Source organism: Aythya marila, assembly GCF_965140915.1.
Source record: "Aythya marila genome assembly, chromosome: 10".
In the NCBI taxonomy this organism is placed as follows: domain Eukaryota; kingdom Metazoa; phylum Chordata; class Aves; order Anseriformes; family Anatidae; genus Aythya; species Aythya marila.
The window spans coordinates 9355939-9379020 of record NC_139051.1 but is presented as its reverse complement, the minus strand read 5'-3'; the positions used below and the strand labels follow the sequence as shown (position 1 = coordinate 9379020).

The following is a 23082-nucleotide window of genomic DNA, read 5'->3' as shown; positions in this document are numbered from 1 at the left end:
CACGCAGCCACGGGGGCGCGTGGGCACCCCACGGGGACCGCGTGGGTACCGCGTGGGCACCCCACGGGGGTTTTGTGAGCACCCAGCAGGCACCCCACACCTCAGCGGAGCCCCACGGCCCGCTCCCCACCACCCCCCACCCATCCACCCCCCCACCCTCCGCGGCCCTCCCCGCTCCCCACGCGTGTCCCCGCCCCGCGTGGGCCCCACCCCCCGTCCCCACCCCCCCCCCCAAAACGGCGCCGTCCCCTTTAAGGCGCGGGGCGTGGCGCGGCGCCCAGCTCTCGCGGGACTTGCGGGCCGCGCTCTCGCGAGGCCGAGGCTGCGCGCCGATTGGCTGCGGGGGGTTGAATGTAAGATGGCGCCCAGCGAGCTGTGAGGGGCAGAGGCTCGGGGCCGAGGCGGCGGCGGCGGCGCGAGGGCGGCGGGGCCGGGGTGAGGCGGGGCCGGGGGGGGAGCGGGGCGGGGCCGGGAGCGGCGGGGAGCGAGGGAGGGGAACGGGGAAAAAGGGAGGGAGGGGGCGGCGGGCCGGGGGGGGAGGGGAGGCGGCGGCGGTTCCGGGGGCGGCGCGGGCCCGGTGTGTGTGTGAGGGGAGGGAAGGGGGGGGGCGGGCACGCGCGCGGCCTGGTCGCGGGCACGCGCCGGGCGCGCCCCCGCTGCCCGCCCCGCGCACTCGTTGCCGCCGGCCGTGAGCGCGCACCGGAAGGCGCCGCCCCGGCCCCGGCCCCGGCGCGGCCCTCGGCGGCCGCCGTCCCGGTGGAGCCCCCAACATGGCTCCGGGGCGCGGCGCCGCCTCCTCCTCCTCCTCCTCCTCCTCCTCCTCCTCCTCTTCTTCATCCTCCTCCCGCCGCCCCCCCGGGGAACAAAGGCGGCCCCGGGGCTCTGGGGGGGCTCCAGCCCCTCTAGGAGGATCCCCGGATCCCCCCCTCCCCCTTCACCCCATCGCCCTCCCCGTGGCACCGGGCACAGTCACCGCTGCTGCCTTGTTCTCAGCTCCGCCTGCACGGCCCGGGCAGGTGCCGGCTGTCCGGCCCGCTGGGTGGGTTGTTGTGGTATTTTATTTTTTTAATTATTTTTGTAAGTAAAATGTTCCTTAAACGGCTCAACCGGGCTTAAAAAAATTAAAAAAAAAAAAAAAAAGGGAAAGGAGCTGGGGATGGAAAGGGCTTCTTTGTTCTGTCTTCTCCAGAACGGTACAAGGCTAAGGGCTCAGGACAAGAGCAGCAGAAACACATGCACCATGGTGACTGGTGAGTCCGGACCTGCTGCGAGTCGGGTGTGTGTGCTCGGTAACCTCCGCCTGAGCTGTGCCCACTAACCGCGTGTGCCCCTGGTCCTCGGACAGGCTCTGGAACGCAGCGCCTGGAAAGCGCGGTCCTGCCGCCCGGGGAAGGATGGCAGCCCTCGGTAGAGGAAAGCTTTCTGCTCGGAGGCTCCTTTTTGGTTTTAAAATCAAGTCTTAAAAACACGCTGTTGGGGTGTAGTAAGGATGGATGTTTGTTATTTCTAATGGATTGAGGGAGCGCACCCCTCAGTCTGTTTTAGGAGCGTTAAAAGCAGTGACTGCAGCAGCGAGCTGTGTGTTGCAGTACAAAAGCCTGTTGAATGCGCCACTGAGCCTTAAGGGGCTCTTCTGCCAGAAACAGGTGGGTTTAGTTTAAAAAATGTGGCTTCTTGGCGTGGCATTGCTTACCTGAATCTGCACCCGGACCTGGTACCTCTGTAGCCGCGCGCAGTTCTGTGGAGCACAGCTCTGAGCAGCTCGGTGCTCGCCGTTAAATATCCCCAGGCAGGGTGATGCACAGAAACCTCCCCAGGCTGCTCCGTTCCCTGAGGTGCCTTCAGCTCTCCTCTGCTCCCCGCAGCTGGGGGCTGCAAAGCAAAGCGAGGGGAGGTCCCGCTGCGGGTTTGGAGCAGGAGCAGTGCTGGAAGTCCCTCGGGGTGCAGTGGGCTCCGGTCTGTGGCTGGATTTCCAGAGGTTCAGACAGGCACTGCACTGCTCCAGGTGCTAGTGGCTCTCAGCACGGCAACTTCAGGTGGATAATAAAGATTTTTCCATGCTAGAAGAGAACACAAGAGCTTCCTTCTCACAGCGTGTGACAGGCAAGGTTCACCAGACTGGGCTAGCAGGCTTCTGTCTCCCCTGCTTGCTAAAGAGCTGGTTAGGATGGAGCAGCAGAGCTGGGGCAAGGGTTTGCATTAAGGAATTGGTGCTATTCGTTCTGCTTCCTGGTGGTCAGAGGAGGTAGGTGGCGTGCTGGTGGTGGATCTCCTCGTCTTTGGGCCTGGTGATTGTGTCTCTGGGTTTCTGGTGGCTTCTGGTCTCTGCTGTGCAGGAGCACGGTGCGTGTCCGAGCGGCGCTGGGTAGAGGGGCTGGAGTCCTCCAAGTGATGCAGGAGCCTTAGAGGGTGATGGTGGGTGACGTAACTTCAGCTCCACGGGTTAATGGATAACTGCTGCTGAAAAGATCGGCCCTGCTCAGCTCCCCGCTCCTTCCCCTGACAAGATTAACGGAGAGTGAGCAACCCGGGGCTCGATTCCCCGAGCCCTTCCAGCATAGCAAGCATGAGTGCGGCGGCGAGCAGGAAGGCAGGAGGTGTGCTGAGAGGTGAGCCCAGCAGTTCAGCAGCACCGTGCTGGCACGCTGCCTTCACCGTGAGGACGAGCACCCGGAGGGTTCCCTCCTGGGCTCCCAGCACGATATCCTCAAGGCTCGTCCCTCAGGAGCCGTGGCTCCTGGCGCGCCTCTGCGTGGGCACACACAGTGAATGCCCTCTGAAAGCTTCCCTGTGGGGCTGAGGTCCAACGTGTGAAAGTTCCCAGCAGAAACTTGGGGCAAACTGATGACTCCAAATGAGTTTTCCAGCTTGAGAGGATCTAACGGAGCTCCTTACAATTAGGTGCAAGATTTAAGTGTGCCCGGTCTGGGTCCTGTAGGCAGATGCATCAGCAAGGTTGTTCCCCGTCAGTGTCACCTTGAACATGCAGGCAGCAATCACCTGGGAAGGGGTTAATTAACAGAGGTACAGGGCCTCTTTGCTGGGGAGAGCTGAGCTTAGGGATGCCTGGCTTTCTCTTGGGCATCTCCCAGAGGAGAGCTCCCGAAGGCAGCAGCGAAGTGAACAGTCTGTTAGCTCCTGCACAGAGCAGAGTCACCGACAGGCAGGAGACCTGTCTGTGTGCAGCTCTGGGGGGCTTCCCTCTGCTGACTTGTACAGAACTGGTGCGGTTGGTAAGCAAACGCTGTTACCCTGTGCTTTTTATCACTAAACCCCGACACATTTCCAGAATATTTTCTGTAACGACCCCACGGAGCACCAGCTGCTGTTAATACCTGCAGAAGCCGTGCGTTCAGCGCCTCTCGTGTGTTCCCCTTACCTTTGCTATTCCTTTTCCGGTGGGCCTGGTTCAATGCTCTAGCCATGAACCTCCGTGCAAACAAAAGCTGCTGTGTGCTTAGCCTGGCGTCACGTACTGGTAAGCGCGGTCAGGATCTGCTCCGGCGCTTGCTGGGGTTGGGCCTGGGGAGCACCTGGGCGCCACCGACAGCCCGGGACTTGCTGCCGTTCTCACACGGCCGTGGCAGTGTGTTCAGTCAGGGGGTTCTGTCCTGGTTCCGCTCCATTAAATCGCTGGGAAATGATTTAAAGGGTTCTGCTTTTCCTGCTTGCTCTCATTAGAACCTCAGCCAAAGCGTGCGCACAGCGGTGGTGTCCTGTTCCCTACCTGCAGCTAGATCCAGTAACTTTCCTCTTCTGGTCCCAGTCTTGTGCTGCTTCACATCTCACAGCCCCCTCAGCAGCTGGTGGTGTTACAGCTGGACTTTATTTACCCTTTATCGGGACTAACAAGTGCCTCAGAAGCAGGCTGTGCGCTTCCTGCAGGAGCCCTTTGTGGGTTTAAACAAGTCAGGGGGAGAGGGATGCTGTCAGCGCGTACCCTAGAGCTTTCTGCTGCTCTCAGGTGTACTCAGCTTTTATTTCTCCTTTGCTCTCACCTGGTTTCCTCTCTCCCCATACCCGGCATGTTTCCTGTAACCTCTTATACTAAAAGCACCATCAAGAACTGGTGCTGCTGCCGCCTGGTTTATTTCTGGAGCTCTGCTTCTCTGTGCCTGTAGTTCCCGCTCCGAGGAACCTCTTGGTTCCAGCACTCTCCTGCTTGCCCTGTCAGAGCGATGGGGCTGTGCTAGCCCTACAAGCAGCGGGTGAATGCTGCGTCTGAGGCTTCCCCTTAGCTGCACAGCCTGGCAGAACCCCCTGCTTGGTTCTCCCACCTCTGGGACTGCAGAGCAGGGCCAGGGATGTTGGTTTCCGAGCTTCTCTCACTAATACTGCATGCTGCAAATGAGTGAAACACGTGACTTGGGTTAGTCCGTGATGGGATTTTGCTGGTCTGGGTGAAGTGCGGTGCTCGGAGACGGTACGGGGCGCTGAGCCCTTGGAGATGGGCACCGTGATCACACCTGGTTGTTGGTCAGACTCTGCTGAGGGATAACTCCAGAAGGGCTCAGTGGTGCGAGATGCCCCCTAAAACTAAAGCACCTGTCCCAGGGCACCCGGCTGTGCATGTTTGCTGGTGTGCTCTGGTACTCGGGGTGAGAAACAATTTCCTGGAGCTGGGAGCATCCTTGCGCTGGAGGAGTGCCGCAGTTAAGAGTTTTCACTTTCTCTTTCCTTAAGGAACCCTCAGGACCTTGCAATATGAATAATTCTCTGGAGAACACCATTTCCTTTGAAGAATACATCCGCGTGAAGGCGCGAACGATCCCCCAGCACAGGATGAAGGAGTTCCTGGACTCCCTTGCTTCCAAGGGGCCGGAAGCCCTGCAGGAGTTTCAGCAGACCGCCACCACCACCATGGTGTATCAGCAGGGTGGCAACTGCATTTACACGGACAGCACAGAGGTGGCTGGGTCTTTGCTCGAACTTGCGTGCCCTGTGACAACCAGTGTCCAGCAGCAAACTCAGCAAGAGCAGCAGATACAGGTTCAGCAACCCCAGCAAGTCCAGGTAAGCGCCCTAAATCACCCCCAAGTGCGTGTGTGTGACTTGCTAACCCACGGCACGGTGTGCAGAGCCAGCTGCTGTCTAACCTGAAGCCACGGGCAAGCACTTAAGAAGCAGGACCAATTAACTTTATATAGAACAACGCTATTTCCCTTTCATTGGAGGAATTTGGTAGTAAATTTCTCTCTTGACTGTGCCTCCATTGAGCCCCTCTGTAGGAGGAGTAACATACATAGCAATGCAGTGGTGTAACCTCTTTGAGAAATGGTTGACAGTTCTGGCATGTACACAGCTCCCTGAAGCCGTGCGCGCCGCGTGAAGCAGCTATAAATACCCTTCCCCCTCTGCTGGGCTCACTTTGGTTGGTTAGAGTGGCCCTGGGATCTAACTCTCCATTATTATTTTTTTAAAGTACTCTTTAAATGATTTTACTTGGATATTCTAAAAGTTGTAGTTCTTGACGTGGCTTTTAAGCTGGGTGAAAATGTAGCAAAGTCAAGTGATGGACTCTGGTAAGATGTCTTTCAGGAAGCATACCCTGAAAGATGTGTGTATGTCAAGGAAGATTGCTCAGTTGCACAGTGGAAGGAGTCTTCTGCAGCCTTTTTTTTTTTTTTTTTTTTTTTTTTTTAGCAGGTCTTAAAGTAATTAGTATTAAGTATTGAATGAGCAAAATCCAGCGCCAGGCAAAAACCATAGGACTTAGAATGACTGGAGTAACTGCCTTGGCCCTCAAGCACGTTTCTTGAACATAGGTGGCAAGGCATTTACCAAGGTTCCCTGACAATGTCTCCAAGCAGCTGGACTCAGACTGCAGCTCTGGCTCCGATACGCCTCAGATAGGAATCTTTCTGCCTTCTGTAGCATAAAGTTGCGACCTTTCTTCTTCTGCACCAAATGAGGGTAGGGAGACAAATGGCTGGAGATAAGGTCGCGGGGAGTTGCCGCAGTGCAGTAGACTTGTGCTAACAGCTCACTTGGGTGCTCTTCCCCTCCAGTAAAGACAAACTTTCCTCTTTCCCTGGGTAGCTTCTCTCCAATTACTCTTTCTGTTGAGTAAATGAATGCTCAACTAGGACTTCGCTAACCTGTTGCCCTACAGTAACTCATGTTGCAAGGCTTTTGAAGAAGAAAAGCCTCTAGTCTCGCAGACAGATGCCTTAGATCTCTGTGTGAGTCTATTAAAACTGGTCAAGGCTGCTTTCGGTTCTGCCAGCCAGCAGATTTTTTGGGAGAAGTCTCATTTTTCAGTTCAGTAGAAGAACTAGTAGGAGAGTCGGGTGTTTTTTTTTTTTGGCCTTGAAGATGCTGAAGGCCCCATACCAATTTTACGAGTTAAAAGGAATATTATATATAATTTCCTGCTGCTGCCGCCTCCTTCCAGAACTTCTCAAAGTTCACACTTGACTGTTGCAGGCCTTGTAGTAGCGGCGATAGGGAGGGAGGTCATATATCAAGCACTCCAGAGGAAAATAAACTCCTGACCTTCTTGGAAATAACTGTAGAGTTGCTGCCAAAAACCTGTTCCTATTTTTTAAACTAAATGGCCTGCACCTTGAGGAGAAAAATATCTAATGAAAGTAAAACTTTCAGAAGCCTCTCCTAAAAAATGCTGTGTACTCTTTCTCCTTTGTTTTTGGTGCGACTCTGCTTTAAAATACCTGCTTTAAAAAAAGCTGCTTTAGCATCCGTCAGTACAGACCCTAATTAGTGTTTTCACTGCCTAGCGTGTGGCTCACTGTAGCCTGTTGCCAGTCCCCCAAACACTCTGGTGCACATCTGGCACTAGGTACAGCTGCAGCTTCTGTGCATCACAGCGCACCTGGGTTCACATCTCTTTTACCATCTGGATCAGAATGATCTCAAAGGGAACGAATTAACCTTCTTTTTTCCCCAAGAACCTAGTGGAGGAACGCCATACCCCTTTGTGAGCGTGCTTAGTGCTCTGTCTCCCGAGGTTTCTGACCGAGGTGTGATGGGTGTTAGACCCCTGATTCAGCGTTCCCTGCTTCCCCACGGTGGCTGTGGCAGCGGTAGCAGCGTGGTGCCTGGGCTGGGGACAGCGTGCCCCTGGGGCAGCGCGCCCCGCTCGGCTGCCTCGCTGTGCTGAGCTGCGGGGATTTTCCGTCGCCCTCCCAAGGCTCCAAGATTTTGATCAAACTTATGTCATCCCGCTACTTGACTCGATAATCCGTTTAGGTCTCGCTAATCCAATTGCACATCGGTGGAAGACCCTTCGGATGACGGTGCCTGTGGCTGGCGGCGTGACAGCAGGGCTGCAGGCCACTAATAATATCGCGGGTCAGATGACCCCGCGGCTCCGAGCGCCGATGACAACCTTATGATCATAAAGATAGACGGTGCTCGGGTTTCAGCCTCGGTCTTGCTGTGACAAAGACTGTACCTGGCTGCTGCTGGGTTTACTTATCCTAGCAGAATAAAGCTCCTGTGTGAAGGAGAACTTGCCACCTTAGGGTTTTCTTTCCTAAAATGCTCCACAAGCTGGTGACTAACATTTGTTTCAAAGACAAGGGGAAGCAGCTGTTCAGTTAGGTTAGGTACTCGTCCATGCTGCAGTGAAGTGTCTTGGAGCTCTTTCCATGGCCAGTATCACAGTGATGCCATTAACCATCTTAAGAAATAATTTGCCAAGTTGTCATACCCTGCTCCCTGCATCCAGGATGTCTGGGAGGGGCTGTGTTTTGCTCCACTCGAGTAAGAGTTTGTCAGCTCTGCCTCTGGTAGGATTGTTCCCAGCTGGTGCTGAGCACTGAGGCCATAGAAGAGATGATACCAGTGAGAGGTGTTAGCACTGCCTTACAGAGCACGGTATTTCTGCAGAGATAGTGAACCTCTTCCTCCTTTCATTTCTCGTGTGTGCGTGCAAGAAGATTTAGCTGAAAGAACAGCAGAGGAGAGTAAGTGTGTTTGTGTAGGATGTGCACAGTGCACGCAGGGAAGACCCTCAGTTCTGGCCTTTTTTTAAGACAGTCTGGTGGCAAGGTTGCAAGAGCTTCTTGGGCTGGGGCTGTGGGGAAGACACTACAGGGGAGCAAGACTGTCAGGCTACGTAGGGGATGATGAAAAGACTGCATAAACCATGAAAGCTGATGCCTTTCTAACTCCTCGATTCCTTAGGGGTTGGCTGTTCATCTTCTTCTGCCTTCCCCTGATCTGCTCTGTGGCTTCAGACCACGCTAGGAAGCTGGGCAGCATTAATGACATGAGGCAGGGAAAGATGCACTTAAGGAGCTCAGAAGAAAACCTTAGCCCTGGCTCTGCGCAGAATACATACTTGTTTCACTTTTGATGGATGTGGCTTTCTCTGACAGGAGGCAGGGCTCCTGTTTGCTTATCTTTGAATATAAGCAATATTAGCGTGAATATAAGCGTGAATATAAGCAATATTAGCGTGGCAGCTCAGATTTGTTACCATTTGCTGGGTTTGCCGCTTCAGAGAATGGCTGTGATCACGAGGGATGTTTTAAAGATAGCCCGCTTTTGTATATGGAAATAGGTTTCTCTTTAGGAGGGGAAGGTTTTGCTCTCCCTGGTTCACATGTTCCAGCTGTCTCAGGTCTAAATCCTGCCCCAGAGGACGGTGTGGCAACATAATCCTGGTACGGTCACTGTTCAAACACGCAGAGACCCAGCGCGGCCTGCGGAATTGTCTTACTGATGTTGATGAATGAGCAGAGGGAAAAAAACTGCAGTGAGAACCTGGTGGTGGTTCGGAGAGGTTGACTTGTACACTCCCCGTAGGCCTTGTTTACTCTGACAGATAGCAAAGCACTTCCTGTACAGCAGCTGAATAGCAGCTTCACCGTTTCCTGCTGCCTGGGGAGCAGGCTCTTCACCTGCTGTGTGCTCATGTGAGTGCTCTAGGTGCCTTCTGATAGAAGGAGCCCCGTGTTTGGGATCACTTGGGTTTAGGACCCTTTGAGGGCAGTGCATTTTCAGCCTGGTTTCCTGAAACGTCATCTGATGATGAATTGATGATTGATCATCAAGTGAAATGAATGATTTCCCGAAATGACATCCTGAAATGACATCTAATGCTTTTGCTTCTCTGGTCTACTACTCTTTGGTCCGACTTCTAGCTGCTTTATGGTAAAAAAAAAAAACAAAATGCATTTCTCTTTGTGATCACAGCCTGCTGGGAAGTGATTCTTTCCATGCTGCTGCACCCAAACTCCTGACAATGAGCAGCCTCAGCGCCGTAACGTGGCGTGTTGGGTTGTGGTACCAGTATAACCCAGGAATTCCCAGCTTAACACGTCCTCGCCTTAAATCTTCGCTCTAAGGCTGGAGATTGTTCTCTCTGTTGTTCTTGGCTCGCAAACTTCAAACATTCCTCTCTGTACGGGGTACTTTAAAAAGTCAGCCACTGATGCTTTTTGGTGTAATTCTTTGTCCTTTTGTCTCAGATACCAAGCTCCATCAGTGGGTCAGTGTAAGACGTGCAGCAGGCAGACCTTCAGTATGTGGTAGGAGCAATCTCTGGTCAGAAACACGATGTCAGCGGTGTGGAGAGCATCCACTGCTCCTGGAGTCTGCCTTCTTGCTTGGGTCTGGCCTCATTCTTTGGGTGTTTAAAGAAAATAACTGTGTGAGCTCTAAAGCAGCAGCAAGGCATTTAGTTATGGGGGTCAGGATTTCAGCCTCAGGGAGTATCGTGTGACTTGAGGTCGTGGCTCATCACCTGCTGAAAGTTAGGGAAGTTGCCCGTGGCTTTGGGAGGCAGCAGGCTTAGGTTCTAAAGGCAGAAAGGAGAAAATGCTGTCTGGTCTGGTCTGTTCTTAGCCTCTGCCTCTTGCTGATGATGCCTCTTGCTTAAACCCATTTCGCTGCCTTTGTAAGTGTGCTCACATGCTGAATTTTTTTTTACTTAAGGAGCAGGCTTTCAAGTCTCACTGCCAACAGCAGAAATGCCCTCTTTACGTTGTGTTACATGAAATCAGTAACAGAAACTCTCATGTAAAATTGCGCCTGTGATGGCGGTGGGGGTGCTTGTAAGGTCTTCTTAGTCAACATTTAGGACAAGAGGGAACAGCCTCCAGTTGCACCGGGAGGTCATGTGTGTCTTGTTACCTTGCAGGAAATGATATAAAGCCCACAGCATCTGGATTACCGCACGTAGCTGTCAGCAGGAGCCTCTAAAATTCTCCAGTCTTCCTGAGAACAGAATGGGTTCTTAACAGGAGGGGGCTTCAAATCGCTCTGCCACTGGTGCATTTTGCCTTCCCGCTTAGTGCTTACCAGCTCTTAATTGGCTGCAAAGGAATCCCTCACGTTTTTTAAAACTTGGTAGAGGTCGCTTTGGGAAGTGGGGTTGAGATTTTGTTTATCCATGCAGCGTAGACCTGAGTGAGTATGAAGTCTGTTCAAATGTTAGGTTAGCTTGACTGGCTCTGATAAGCCAGGTAGAAAAGGGTGAGGCAACGTGAGCAGGAAGGCACCGTTTTGGGACTAAATTGCTTCAAACATCATGTGGCCCTTGTAGGTGTCACCACTAAAGCTCTACATCCCTCAGGTGGATTTGAGAGGAGAGGTTGAGCGATTCTTCCCCCTTAAGGTGTGGCTTTAGGGAAGCCTGGAGAAGTGATCATGGAAGCCTGGGATGTCCCTTCTAGAACAAGGCAATGCAACAGAGTGTTTGGGGTGAAGTGGGGAAGCCTCTGGGGAGAAGAGGAGAGCAGAGCAGGCCTCAGGGAGTGGAGACATCAGCTTGAGGATGTCTATTTTCCCTGCGCTACAATGAACTGTGTCCGTGAATATTTTGTCCATATTATTCAGCATTGTGTAAGTGCATGTGCTAGAAAATACAGCTGAATAACTCGGACAATAAATGGAATTAGTAAATGGTTAAAGTTAACTTCTAATTACAGCCTACAAACGCAAATGCTGTAGCGGTGTCCTTTAGCTCCCGACAGATTCCCATGAAACTTGCAATATTTTCTGTGCTAACACCTGCTTGTGTGGTGCTACTATTAACAGTTGGTTTCAAGAGAAGATTTCTCTGCTTTGTGTGGAAAGAGCCAAGCGCTGGTTTCGGCTTACCCGTGGCTCTTGCTGCCTGGCACTGGCGAGTGATCCTGCAGCCATCTGGGGCCGGGCTTGAGAGCAGTAAAATTGGTCTTCAGGGCATAGTGAGGATGAGACAAACTCCTGCGTTTTGTAGCAGGAAGCTTCACATCAGTGTCGTGATGTGGTTAATGCGTGGAGTGGTGCATCCGAGCAGAGAAGCCTGGAGCACGGAGCTCTGGGGATGGAGCATCCGTGCCGATGGCCCCGCGGTCCGGTCGCTGGCGCTTGCTGGCCCCTAACAGCCCAACTGCTGTCGTTGCAGGTCCAGGTCCAGGTGCAGCAGTCGCCGCAGCAGGTCTCCGCCCAGCAGCTCTCTCCGCAGCTCACTGTCCACCAAGCTTCGGAGCAGCCCATACAGGTCCAGGTGCAGATCCAAGGGCAGGGGCAGCAGCAGGCGTCCCAGACAATACAGAGTCAGTCTCTTCAGAGCCCCAGCCCGTCTCAGCTGCAGGCGGCTCAGATCCAAGTGCAGCACATGCAGACTGCCCAGCAGATCCAGGCCGCCGAGATCCAGGAGGAACACATACAGCACCAGCAGATCCAGGCCCAGCTCGTGGCCGGGCAGGCCATTACTGGCGGCCAGCAGATCCAGATCCAGACGGTCGGGGCGCTCTCACCTCCTCCTTCTCAGCAGGGCTCCCCGCGAGAGGGGGAGCGGCGGATCAGCACGGCCAGCGTCCTTCAGCCGGTGAAGAAACGCAAGGTGGATATGCCTATCACTGTATCGTATGCGATTTCAGGGCAGCCAGTTGCCACAGTGCTGGCCATCCCTCAGGGCCAGCAGCAAAGCTACGTCTCCTTACGGCCAGACTTGTTAACGGTGGACAGTGCCCACCTGTACAGTGCCACTGGGACCATTACGAGCCCCACTGGAGAGACTTGGACCATCCCCGTTTATTCTGCTCAGCCGCGTGGCGACCTTCAGCAGCAAAACATCACCCACATCGCCATCCCTCAGGAGGCCTACAACGCTGTCCATGTCAGCGGCTCGCCAACGACACTGGCTACCGTGAAGCTGGAAGACGACAAGGATAAGATGGTGGGAAGTACTTCGGTCGTGAAGAACTCCCACGAGGAAGTGGTGCAGACTCTTGCTAATTCGCTCTTTCCGGCGCAGTTTATGAATGGCAACATCCACATTCCAGTGGCAGTGCAGGCTGTGGCAGGGACGTACCAGAACACAGCACAGACAGTGCACATATGGGACCCCCAGCAGCAACAGCAGCAGCCCACACCGCAGGAGCAGGGGCAGCAGCAGCAGCAGCTACAAGTCACCTGCTCGGTAAGTTTAACTTCGGCGTCTCGGTCCGTGAGTAACAACTTGCAGATGTTTTGGGGAAGGGGATGTGAGCAGCCAGCTGGTGTGTGGGAAGCAGAGGTGGCTGTCCGTGCAGTCTGGGCGTAACAGGTGGCGTTTGACTCCTGATAGATGCAGGGCTGCAGCATGTTAATGTTGGTACATGATTACAGGGTGCAAAACTGCCCAAAAGAAAGTTCAGTGTCGCTCTTTGTAGTGTAAATTAGTAGATAAATGCTCGTGGCTAGCTAGCTTCTTCCTAGCAGGTATCCTCAAGTCTGTGGTTTTCTCCTGACCTGCTCTAGGGGTGGCAGTGGAGAGGCAGGGACCACTGCAGCACAGCAAGCTGCACAAATACTCCAGTCACCTAGGCATCAGGTACTTGTGTTATGCAGCACCTGGAGTCCACAGCAGATCTGGTGCCCAGGTAACATGGCAAAATCTGAGCAGCTGTCAGGGCAGGCTCCGTGGATCAGGCATACCTGGCTGTCACTCCTTGTCCTGCTGCCTGTAAATGCCTGCAGTGCAGGGACACAGTAAGGACCAGTGGCAAGTGAAACATCTCTTTGTCACGCCTGGCAAACATGACAGCCAAATGTGTTGATGATTTTTCGAAAGGTTTTGTTGCGAACTTTAAGCCATAGCTAATTTTAAATTGGGTTTTAAAACTTGAATAATTAGGGCGATTAATGGCCTGTCTTACATGTGCAAACGGATCTAGTTCTTGTATTATCAGAAAGTGCAGGGATTGAGCTGTCAGAGCCTGTTTTTGCTGAATGGAATGAGAGCAAAAATACCCGAGTGTGCTAGCATAAATATTGTTATAAATTCTTTGCAGTTTATAAATACCACCGCTGGCTTTATAAAGATGTGTGTGCCCTCTGCTTCATCAGCAAGCGCTGAGCCGGAGGGGATTGCTTAGGGCAGTCACATCTGATTGTTCCTGAACTGACTCAACCTCGGTGGGCTGCAGCGTGTCTTCCCTGGAGGGGGCTCCCTGCATCTCCGTGTGCCCTCTTTTATAAAGCTGTGCTTTGAGCCACGGCTCATAGGTCTTGTAACGCGTGTGTTGGTGTGGTTTTTATCTGAGTGAGGGGCTTTGATGATTTCAAAGGGCCTTCTGGATCTTTATTTTTTTTCCTGTGTTGGTATATGAGAGATCAGTTTATTGCTTTTGGCTACTTAAACAAACCAAGTTGATAAAACTCCTCGCCTTTCCGCTAAAGAGGATTATTTGGGCTTATTTCTAGCGTATTTTAAGAGCATGAGGTACATTCATAGGATCCTTTCCAAAGCAGGAACTCCATTATTTCCTTGTAAAGCTTCTGCTAACGCTGTGTATCCCTGTGCGTAGCGGCCTGCAGTTCTTGGGTATCGGGCAGGTTTTTGATGACAACTCTGTGGAATAATCCCCTGCACAGGGAGGCATGGGCTCTTCCTCTGAGGGCAATAAAGCTGCTACAGGTGAGCATCCAGCTTCTGGGTGTTGTGTCTCACAACTGTGACACTAAGAAATTTGCTCCCAGTCCTCTGGCATTGTGCTGCTGGGGGGGAATAACACCAAGCTTTGCTTCTTGCAGTAGCTCTTCCACGCATCGTTCTTGATGTGATGATCCCTGCTGCAGTGTCAGCTTAACTGCCGCTGACTGGGGCAAGTTGCAGCTATTTTGCCCTGTTGTTGAAGCACACCAAAAGTCACTTAAGCACCTTGCAGGCCTGTGCACTAACTCAGGCCGTGTGCCTGCCGTCGCAGCAGATGAGGGCTGTGAGGCCAGGGCAGAGGACTGCCTCCCTGCAGCTTTCTGTTGGAGCCCAGTGGGGCAAGGCTCGAGGAGGGTGGAGGCCCAGTGCTGGCTCCTACAAAGACAAGGTGTCAGCTCGCCCTTGGACTCCTGGCTTCTCTAAGCCAGAGGCTTGCTTGACAGCTTCAGCTTTATTGCCTTTGATAAAAGCCGAAGCCTCTCAGTCAGCCTCCTGCCGCAGCTATGGTGATGGAGGCGCTGATATGCACACAGCTACTGGGAGCTGATGTGAAAACAAACCAGCAACAAAAGCGCACGAAACCAGAGGTAGGCAGCCTGTCTGAAAGCTCCGGTCTGAGGCTCTTACTGGCTTTGCCTCTTCAGCTGGTCGGTTGTTTCTTTTTACTGTTGTTCCACTAAGAAAGGTGCAGGCATTCCTAAATCTCTGCCCTGCTTTCATCCTGCACTGTGGTACTGCCAGAGCAATTTTGAGTGAAGATCAACAGTATCAAAGGGAAAGTTACTTCGTTGTGGCGAAGCCTTTCTTTTTGGGGTGACTTAAGAAATCGAAAGCAAAAGTGTTGAGATGTAGGAGTTGATATCTCTGTAACTGTCAGGGCCGCTGATGACGGTTTGACTAAGGGCAGTAAAACTTGAGGTTAACCTTGTTAACCAAGGTGACGGTGAGACTTGCTGCGGCAGGGGACTGAGAAGCTGGAGTGAAGAACGTTGAGTGAGTGTAGCAGTAGAATTTGTTGTTCCTTTCAGGTAAGTGCCACTGATTGCCTGTAAAGTAAGTTTCAGTTTGAGGTAATCCGTGGTGACTTAAGATGCTGTTCCAAAGTAAACTTTTGGAGGTCTGAGGACCTGGCTGGGTCTGTAGCAGGACACGTTGTAGCTGTTCAGAGAACGGTAGCTAGTGTGCAGCAGCATTTGGTAGTTGAGAGCACCTCACTGCAGTTGGATGAATGTTTTGATACCGGTGTTCTAGCCTATTATTTTATATCTCTCACAAATTGCTTAATCTTACTGGTTTGTGTCAGAGACAGCAGAGCATGTTTGTTCTGTTTACCTGTTAAATACAGGCTAACGAGGAGAGCCTGCCCCTGATGGGCAAGGGTGGGTGGGATGCCAGCAGTGTACAACAAGTGTGCTCAGGGCAGCCCAGGTGCAGGCTGTAGTTGTTCATTTTACTGTTTGAGAGGAGCACAGAAGTCTGTTCTTGAGAGGACTTCAGCCCTATAAAGATCCTTGCCTTTGAAGTAGCTGCTCTGTGGTATTGCAGCAAGGATTGCTGCTGGCTGTTAGGTCTCCTGTGATGTCCTGCAGGACTTCTGACTGCATCAAACATCAAGCTGTGTGGATTTGCTGAAGGGATTTTAGATACGTCCATTTAAACAAAAAAACCATACTCGGAGATGCAAATACTCCTTCTTGAGCAGCAATTCAGGTTAGACAGCGAGGGCTGCATTCCCTGGATGGATCTTTTTAGAGGGGTGTTACAAAAGGCTGGTATCCTGGGGCTGGTGGTAGCTCTGTGTTTTGTGGGTTTTTTTTGTGTAACTGTTGTGTTCTGAAGTGTATATAACCGACCTATTTTCTGTCACAGGCTCAAACCGTTCAGGTTGCTGAAGTTGAACCACAGCCGCAGCCACAGACTTCACCTGAACTTCTACTTCCAAACTCTCTGAAGCCAGAAGAAGGGCTTGAAGTGTGGAAAAGCTGGGCACAGACCAAGAATGCAGAGCTGGAAAAAGAAGCCCAAAATAGGCTAGCACCTATTGGAAGTATGTGTCGTGACACAGACTTTCCTTCCTTTCAAGTAGGGATTATTCAGTGACTGAAATGTTAAGGTGCTTTTGAGAAGAATGCTAAACAATTTTGTCCCGTCAGTGATTGTTTTCAAGTTTAAACTTTGATTTACTTTGCACTACTAATTATTGCGTGATCCAACTGCCACAGGACATGTTCCAAGGGAAATATTATAGGTCTGTGCTGAGCCAACTTGAGCAACTAGTCTGGTGGCTGTAGAAAAGGATATTGTGTGACTGCGATGCAATGTGTGGACAAACAAAATGGCTGTGCATGCCAGCCACGCTGGTAGGGCAGGCGTGGAGTTGCTGTTTTCCTGTTGCTGCAGGGCAGCATTTCATTGTGGACATGGTAAAAGAAGGCGGTCGTCATGCAGCTGGCAGGGCAGAGTCTTCCTCTTGGATTCTTGCCCACTTATCTTTTAGCAGATCTGACAGCCCAAGATCTTGATTTATTTTGGTTTTCTTTATTATACAGAGAGAATGTGGTAGTACTGGGCCTGCCGGCTAGAGTGGCGTTGCTGGAGACACGGGAAATCATTCCTGAAAGGTCAGAAATAATATGGCTTTATGGCTTAAATAATATGGCTTTGTTTTGTTTTCCAGGGCGTCAGCTGCTGAGGTTCCAGGAAGATCTCATCTCTTCAGCTGTGGCTGAGCTGAATTATGGTCTATGCTTAATGACACGAGAAGCTCGAAATGGTGATGGTGAACCCTATGATCCAGATGTGCTCTATTATATCTTCCTGTGTATTCAGAAGGTAGGGGGAGGACAGTTATGTGTGCAGCAGTGCTGTGTGTGTTGTCCGAACGTGCAGGGAGAGATTCTATATTTTTAAAAAAACGAAAAAGGAGACTGGCTTCTATTGAGCTTCCCAACAATTTCATAACAAAAGAGTCTCTTTGGTTCTTACATTAAAAATAAATACTAAAATAGTGGTGTAGTTGAAATGTAATATGCAGCAATGTTTTCTTCTCCTGAATTAAGTTTGTGAAGAATTGTTAATAATTGAGTTCAGTATCGTGGTGAGAACAATAAATGCTTTTAGGCTTGGTTTTCTGGGGGAGAGGGGAGCAGAGGAGTGATGTTTGAGAAACCTGTCAATGTCGGCACTTGATCGAGCTGAAGCTTTACAGGCAAGAACTTAGCTTTGTGTGATGTGGGAAGTCTGAGCTGGTAATATTGGTGTGCTTTCTGGAAGAGCTGCAGGAACAGAACTAAACTCTGATAGGAAAATTGGGTCTCCTTATCTGAAAAAATCTGGAGAACACAGGACAGTTATGTGAAATAACTTCCAATGAACGCGTACAAAATAAGAGGTGAAATCCAGCCAGCTTTGCTGTCTAAGATGTTTTTTTCTTCCTGTCTTAGCATTTCCATGATAGTGACTGAGTTTACTTGTCCTGTACGACAGTGTATATGACTGTGTTGTGAATCTCTTACAGTATCTCTTTGAAAATGGTCGAGTAGATGACATCTTCTCAGATCTCTACTATATTCGGTTCACTGAATGGCTGCATGAAGTTCTCAAGGACGTACAACCTCGTGTTTCCCCTCTTGGTAAGAACTTGCCTTTATGAACATTAAAAGTTTCCAGAGCTTGGAATGTTTAAATGGAACTACAGCTTGAGTGTAGTCTGAACAGAAATCCTTTCAAAATAATTAATGTCCCTAGGATGGATCACATTGATAGGGAGAAAAATGTTGCACCTACAGTGAATGCTGAGGTTATTGCACGTGTCAGGCTCTAGCCCCGATTGTTGCTGAGGATTATTTGACGATTACTTCTCACCCACGAGAAGGCGGATAGTTGAGATTTTGTACTGTCATGGGGTTGGCTTGCTTGGAAGCCAGCTGATCCTTGATCCGAATCGAGCTTCCTCATCTGAAGCACTAATACATCTTGCCCCTAATAAGTATCGTAGCTCCGGGAGATGATGCAACACCCTCATGTTGCCATGTAGCCAGATGGATATGGGCTGCGGGACCAACTAAAAATGCATGGTTAGAGCCTCGACTGCTGCAATGAAATGCAGCTCATCTCAAACTTGTGTTGACGAGATGATGGCTACAGGGGTGGAGGAGGAGTTAGAAAAGAGACCGATTTTGTGTATAAGAGCTAGGGTAAGAATTGCATTTTTAGAGCGCAGAAACCTGCTTTCTTAGGACTTCATTCCCTTTGATCTGATTATGTGTCAATGAAGAAGCTATTGCTTGTGTTCAGCAAAGTAGCTGATGTTACTGGCTATATAGCTAAGTAGCACCGTGAGTTTTGGAAGCCTTTTGTTTTCACTCTGGCTGTTTGATCTGTGCTTTGTCATTCCACAAGCCCTGGAGTTCATACTGCTGTCTGTTTTTCTATTTATCTGTGTATTTGGAGTATAGTATTTCTCTTCTACACAAAGGAAAAAAAGTCTGAGAATCAAAGGATTACTCATGTGTCCAAATACATCACTTGGCACTGTGCTGACTGAAGCTGTGCGCAGGGCCAAGAGCTGATTTGTTACACTGGCCTGCCTGCTCTCACATATTATTGGATTAGGAGCATCTGCATTGGAGTCGGGCCATTAATTAAAAGCTGTTTAAGTGCGTATTTATTTCTCTCTGGGTGGGACGTATAGATATATTGCAGGAATATATTCTCTACAACTCGAGGTTGTCGTATATATAAAATTGTTTGCTATTTAAAAAATACATCTGTGCAGCAATGAATCTGACATCATTAAAGATCTCCTCTTTCCCTTAAAATTTGTAGGTTCTCTCATACTTCCAGACTCTAAAATGCTGCCTGTGTTCCTGCTGTAACTGTCTCCTGGCCTGACGCTGACTTCTGATTCTTGCAGGTTACGTCCTCTCCAGTCATGTAACAGAAGAGATGCTGTGGGAGTGTAAGCAGCTAGGAGCTCACTCCCCTTCCACCTTGCTCACTACACTGATGTTTTTCAATACAAAGTAAGTACTTAGGTCTTTGGGATATTTGCAGCATGAAAACTTCAAACACTTTGACAGGGGTGGTAGGAAACTGCTGCACTGGATTAGGGCAGCCTCCTGTATTTTGTGTGGTTGCAACAGCCCTCTTGCAACCCCATGAGGCAAAGCAGATGCAGTACAACAAGGAAATGAGCTAACAGAGGGAAGCTGGACTTCTGGCTGTTGCATGCTTTGCTGCTGGAACAGTCTTTAACAGTGTTGGTTTGAGCTTCAGCTGGCTCATGAGGAGTAAGGACAGCTACATCACTGTAGCGATTGTATCCTCTGAGTGTCCGGTGTTCTTTTCTTGCTGCTCAGATACTTCCTGTTGAAAACAGTAGACCAGCACATGAAGCTGGCCTTCTCCAAGGTGTTGAGGCAGACCAAGAAGAACCCTTCTAATCCCAAGGATAAAAGCACGAGTATCCGCTATCTGAAGGCTTTTGGCGTACACCAGACGGGCCAGAAAGGTAGTGTCTAGAAGTTTTCTTTGGGAATATTTACTTACTGGGCCTGAGGAGACCTGGAGATGTCTGCAGGTAGGGCCACGAGAACCCAAGGCTCTGCTAATTATTATCATTAGCCTAACAGAGTGAGTTTTCTGTGTGTTCTCTCTGAGAGAGCGTAGTACCTTCTGATAATAAGTATCTTCTGGGGACACAACTTACCTGAGGAATATAGGACTCATCAAGAGCTGAGGGTAACTTTTCTCTTCTGTTTCTTATGGGCAAAGGGACAACTGGGTGTAAGTGCTTATGAACAGGGAGAGAAGCTTCTTTGGGAGGACTTCCCTTATTCAAAGTGCTGGATGCAAGTGAGCCCATGTAGAATTCCTACATAAACGTGGTCTGCCCTCCTAAAAGCATGCAGCCAGGATTTGGCTCAGGCATCTTATTCTCTGTAGTGAGATTTGTCATTTGGGGCACAGGTAGAGATGGAAAGATGGGTGTGGGTGGGTTGTGTTGTTCAGCAGGCCTGGGAACAGAGCAAGCTCTCCATATAACGCTCTGAGTACTCGCAACCAGGCGGTTTTGCCGTGGAACAGCCATATGTCTCTTATCAGTTACATTATCAGTTACAGCATGGTGACGAGATGCTTCAGAGTGCTGAAGCTCTGTGGCATTGCTCAGTTTGTTGTGCTTCTCACACAGCGTGTCTGACAGATCTGGGGGGGTTGGTCTGTAGTTACAGATGACATGTATGCGGAGCAGACTGAGAATCCAGAGAACCCCCTGAGGTGTCCGATAAAGCTGTATGACTTCTACCTCTTCAAATGGTGAGAGCCCCTGTTCCACATGTACTACTGCTTGTCTTCTGTGGCTGTGTTGAACTGCGTCTTGTAGCTGGCCTAGTTTTTAGGGCAGCGTCTTACTGCTGGCACAGTTTCTGCATTTGCATAGATTTACGTAGCTGGGGAGGGGCATTGATATGAGAGGGTGGAATTTTACGATGTTGTCACCTAACTTAACATAGAACTTCTGCGGTATTTAAAGAGACAAATCCTGACCTGTGAACTGGCTGTTTTTAATTTTATACTCACTCTGAAGGTTTGTTGCGTTGGCATAAGCTCGCTGTTCTGCCTGTGACTTGCAAACAAGTGATCTGAAAGCATCCGCTACTTGAGATGAGGGTCCCTTTCAAATTGGCTTCTGAACAAAAATGAGGACTGGAAATTGGAGGGAGGCATAGAGGACTCACCTTCAAATTATGATGATTCTGATAGCTAAAGTACGTGTTCCTCTTCATGGATTGCTCTGCAGCTAGCTTAGATGTCAAAAATAACCGATTTTTGCTCCACTCTGAAAGCCCTTTAAGGCCAAGTGTTTGTTCTACTTCCCAGTGTGAAATAAAGATTACTTCCTTGTAGTTGTCACCATGGCTTTTTAACCTTGGCATGGCCTAAAAACTTTGGGACCGCCGTTGTCTCTAGGAGTAACTCCATGCCTTCAGACCAAGTACCTTCATGTCTCGTCAGCCAGGTGTCCCCTGTCAGGATTTGTGCAGCCTGGGATGAGGACAGTGGTGGTTTCTCCCTCCCAGGACATTCCGTTAGCCTGGTTATTTCTGATCTTCCTCACGCAGCCCCCAGAGTGTGAAAGGCCGGAATGACACGTTTTACTTGACTCCGGAGCCAGTGGTGGCCCCCAACAGCCCGATCTGGTATTCCATCCAGCCGATCAGCAGAGAGCAGATGGAGCAGATGCTCACCCGGATCCTGGTGATACGAGAGATTCAGGAAGCTCTTGCCGTGGCTAATGCCAGCACCATGCACTAAGGCATCCTTCTTGGCTCAGAAGGGGTGGGGTGGGGTGACGGGGGAGGGACAAGCAAAGATAAATTGTACAGACTTTTACACTAAAGGAGATGCCTAAGTTTTTGGTTTTTTATTGGTGTAGTTATGAAGCCCTTTTAGGCTTCTTCTCTTTAAAAGAATCTAAAGGAAAACCTACCCATTGTGTATCCTACCCAACACATCAAACTGTTGGAACCATTGGAGGCTGCATATCCCCTGCAAGCTGGGAGCTGTGGAAAGCTGCTGGTTGACTCTGTTTTTTTTTATGATGTAGAAAATATGAACTACAGAATTGGCCTGGATGACTGGGGCCTCTGTCTCCTTGGAGCACGTGCAGCCTAGAGGGCACAGAATGATGGATGGACCTGCTCAGCCAGTGGAAGAGAGGCAGGCATCTTTTCTTGTGCTTGGACGTTAATTTGCTGTTATCTTGGAAGGAAGAGGAGAGAGTGAACTACAATTGTCATTTATACAAAGAAAAAAAACAAACAAACAAACAACGATTTCTATTCAGACCTTTAAGTGACATTTTTAGATGTTAAAAGTACAAACTTTACCACACTCTTCTTTTTTGGCCTAACGTTGAGGCCTTAAACCTTGAGGCTCCTGTGCCTGATGGAATTCTTGTAACATACACTTGTGTATCATATAAAGATACCACCCTGTTTCTCTTATGTATTCTTACTCTAGTTGTTTATTAAGAATGACGAGCACGTCTTTTCAACATGCCATTGAACAATGTGTCTTTATTTGGGGGAAGAGTGAGCTGTGAGGGTGGGGGGGTCATTATACAAAGATCAGTATGCAAACCGGTTGTTTTCATCCCTGTTTGTGCTTTCCAGCTTGAGTCTGCTGGACTTCTTTCACCCCGACAAATTAGGAAGGTAGAAGGGGATTAACTTCTGTTGAAGGACCTGGCTGCTTGCTGATGGAAGCTCAGTGTCAGGCTAGGAACGCGGGATCTGTGAGACCAGCTCAGACCATCAGTCTGTCCTAATGTTCCGTGGCCAGCCTGTGAGGCTTCACTCCTAGGCAAATCCCCCTCTCCCCGCCTTTACAAGCACACCATACCGACCGCATGGTGGAGGGGTGTTGGAGAGGAAAGGGCCTTCCAGGAGCAGCACGTGTGCTGCTGTGTAACAGCTTTTTCAGAGTTTAATACAGCTGTGTAGCTTCTGGCATCGTTCATGATCATAAACCCCAACCCTGTAGCCTTGCCTTCCTGCATCTTAAGTGGTTGCTCTGTTCTATATTATTAACAAATAGTCTGCTCTTTTGAAGCCAGCGGGTAGCCAACCGTGCTTGAAATGGGAGATCACTCTAGCCAGGCTTGTTATTTGTGCCACAAGCTTCTTGGATGTGGAGAGGTGACTCTGCTTCTAGAACTTGTCTTCCTTGCTTTTCCATCTCATGTCCCTTTCCCCGTTCCGAAATATATAGGCATATACTTCAATATATATATATTACAGTAAAAGAACTCGTGTACAAGCAAGCAAATTTCTGAAGCTTCTGTTGGCCACCACCTGTCTGTATCGAGGAGGAAGGTTTGCCCTCTCTGTTGGGTGTGCACAGGGTAAATCTGCACATAGGATGAGGATAGGCATAACGTCGTCTGCTTCCGTGCTCCCGATCCTGGTAGAGGTGTGTGGGCCTAGAGAGGCTTCAAGCCTCTGACGCTTCGTGTTGACAGTGGTATTCCTGAGAAAGCAGACGTGCTTGAGTTGGTTGCGAGTACGATTAGTTTGTTCCCTGTGTAGGACTCTGTGCCTAAACAGGCGCAGAGAGGTGAGGTAGCAGCTCGCTGTTACTTACTGGTACCTGCACTCTCAAGTAGACTTGTAGCTTAGTTTCCCACCTCAGAGTTATGCAGG

General features: G+C 50.2%; 1 protein-coding gene across 3 annotated transcripts; it reads left to right on the top strand.

Moving 5' to 3' along the window:
- The first annotated feature begins 354 nt into the window (after positions 1–354).
- On the top strand, positions 355–21939 carry QRICH1 (glutamine rich 1). 3 transcript variants are annotated; one of them, XM_082768029.1, is made up of 12 exons: positions 355–435; positions 1190–1250; positions 4684–5013; positions 11360–12379; positions 15746–15923; positions 16554–16708; positions 17394–17508; positions 18792–18900; positions 19237–19388; positions 20104–20194; positions 21001–21194; positions 21486–21939. In XM_082768029.1, the coding sequence occupies exons 3-11, from the start codon at positions 4705–4707 to the stop codon at positions 21191–21193; spliced, it is 2322 nt and encodes a 773-aa protein (XP_082624155.1). In that variant the 5' UTR covers positions 355–435; positions 1190–1250; positions 4684–4704; the 3' UTR covers position 21194; positions 21486–21939. The 3 variants fall into 3 exon arrangements, with proteins under 3 accessions (XP_082624155.1, XP_082624153.1, XP_082624154.1); XM_082768027.1 differs by lacking the exon at positions 1190–1250 and having other exon boundaries at positions 369–435; XM_082768028.1 differs by lacking the exon at positions 355–435 and having other exon boundaries at positions 1113–1250.
- The last annotated feature ends 1143 nt before the right edge of the window (positions 21940–23082 follow it).

What these genes read in the sequence shown, in the direction of transcription:
- QRICH1 (XM_082768029.1), top strand. Translation starts at nt 4,705, where the DNA reads ATGAATAATTCTCTGGAGAACACCATTTCCTTTGAAGAATACATCCGC. An exon ending in TAGGCTAGCACCTATTGGAA is followed by an intron (nt 15,924 to 16,553) that starts GTATGTGTCGTG and finishes TTTGTTTTCCAG; the next exon opens with GGCGTCAGCTGCTGAGGTTC. An exon ending in GACTTCTACCTCTTCAAATG is followed by an intron (nt 20,195 to 21,000) that starts GTGAGAGCCCCT and finishes TTCCTCACGCAG; the next exon opens with CCCCCAGAGTGTGAAAGGCC.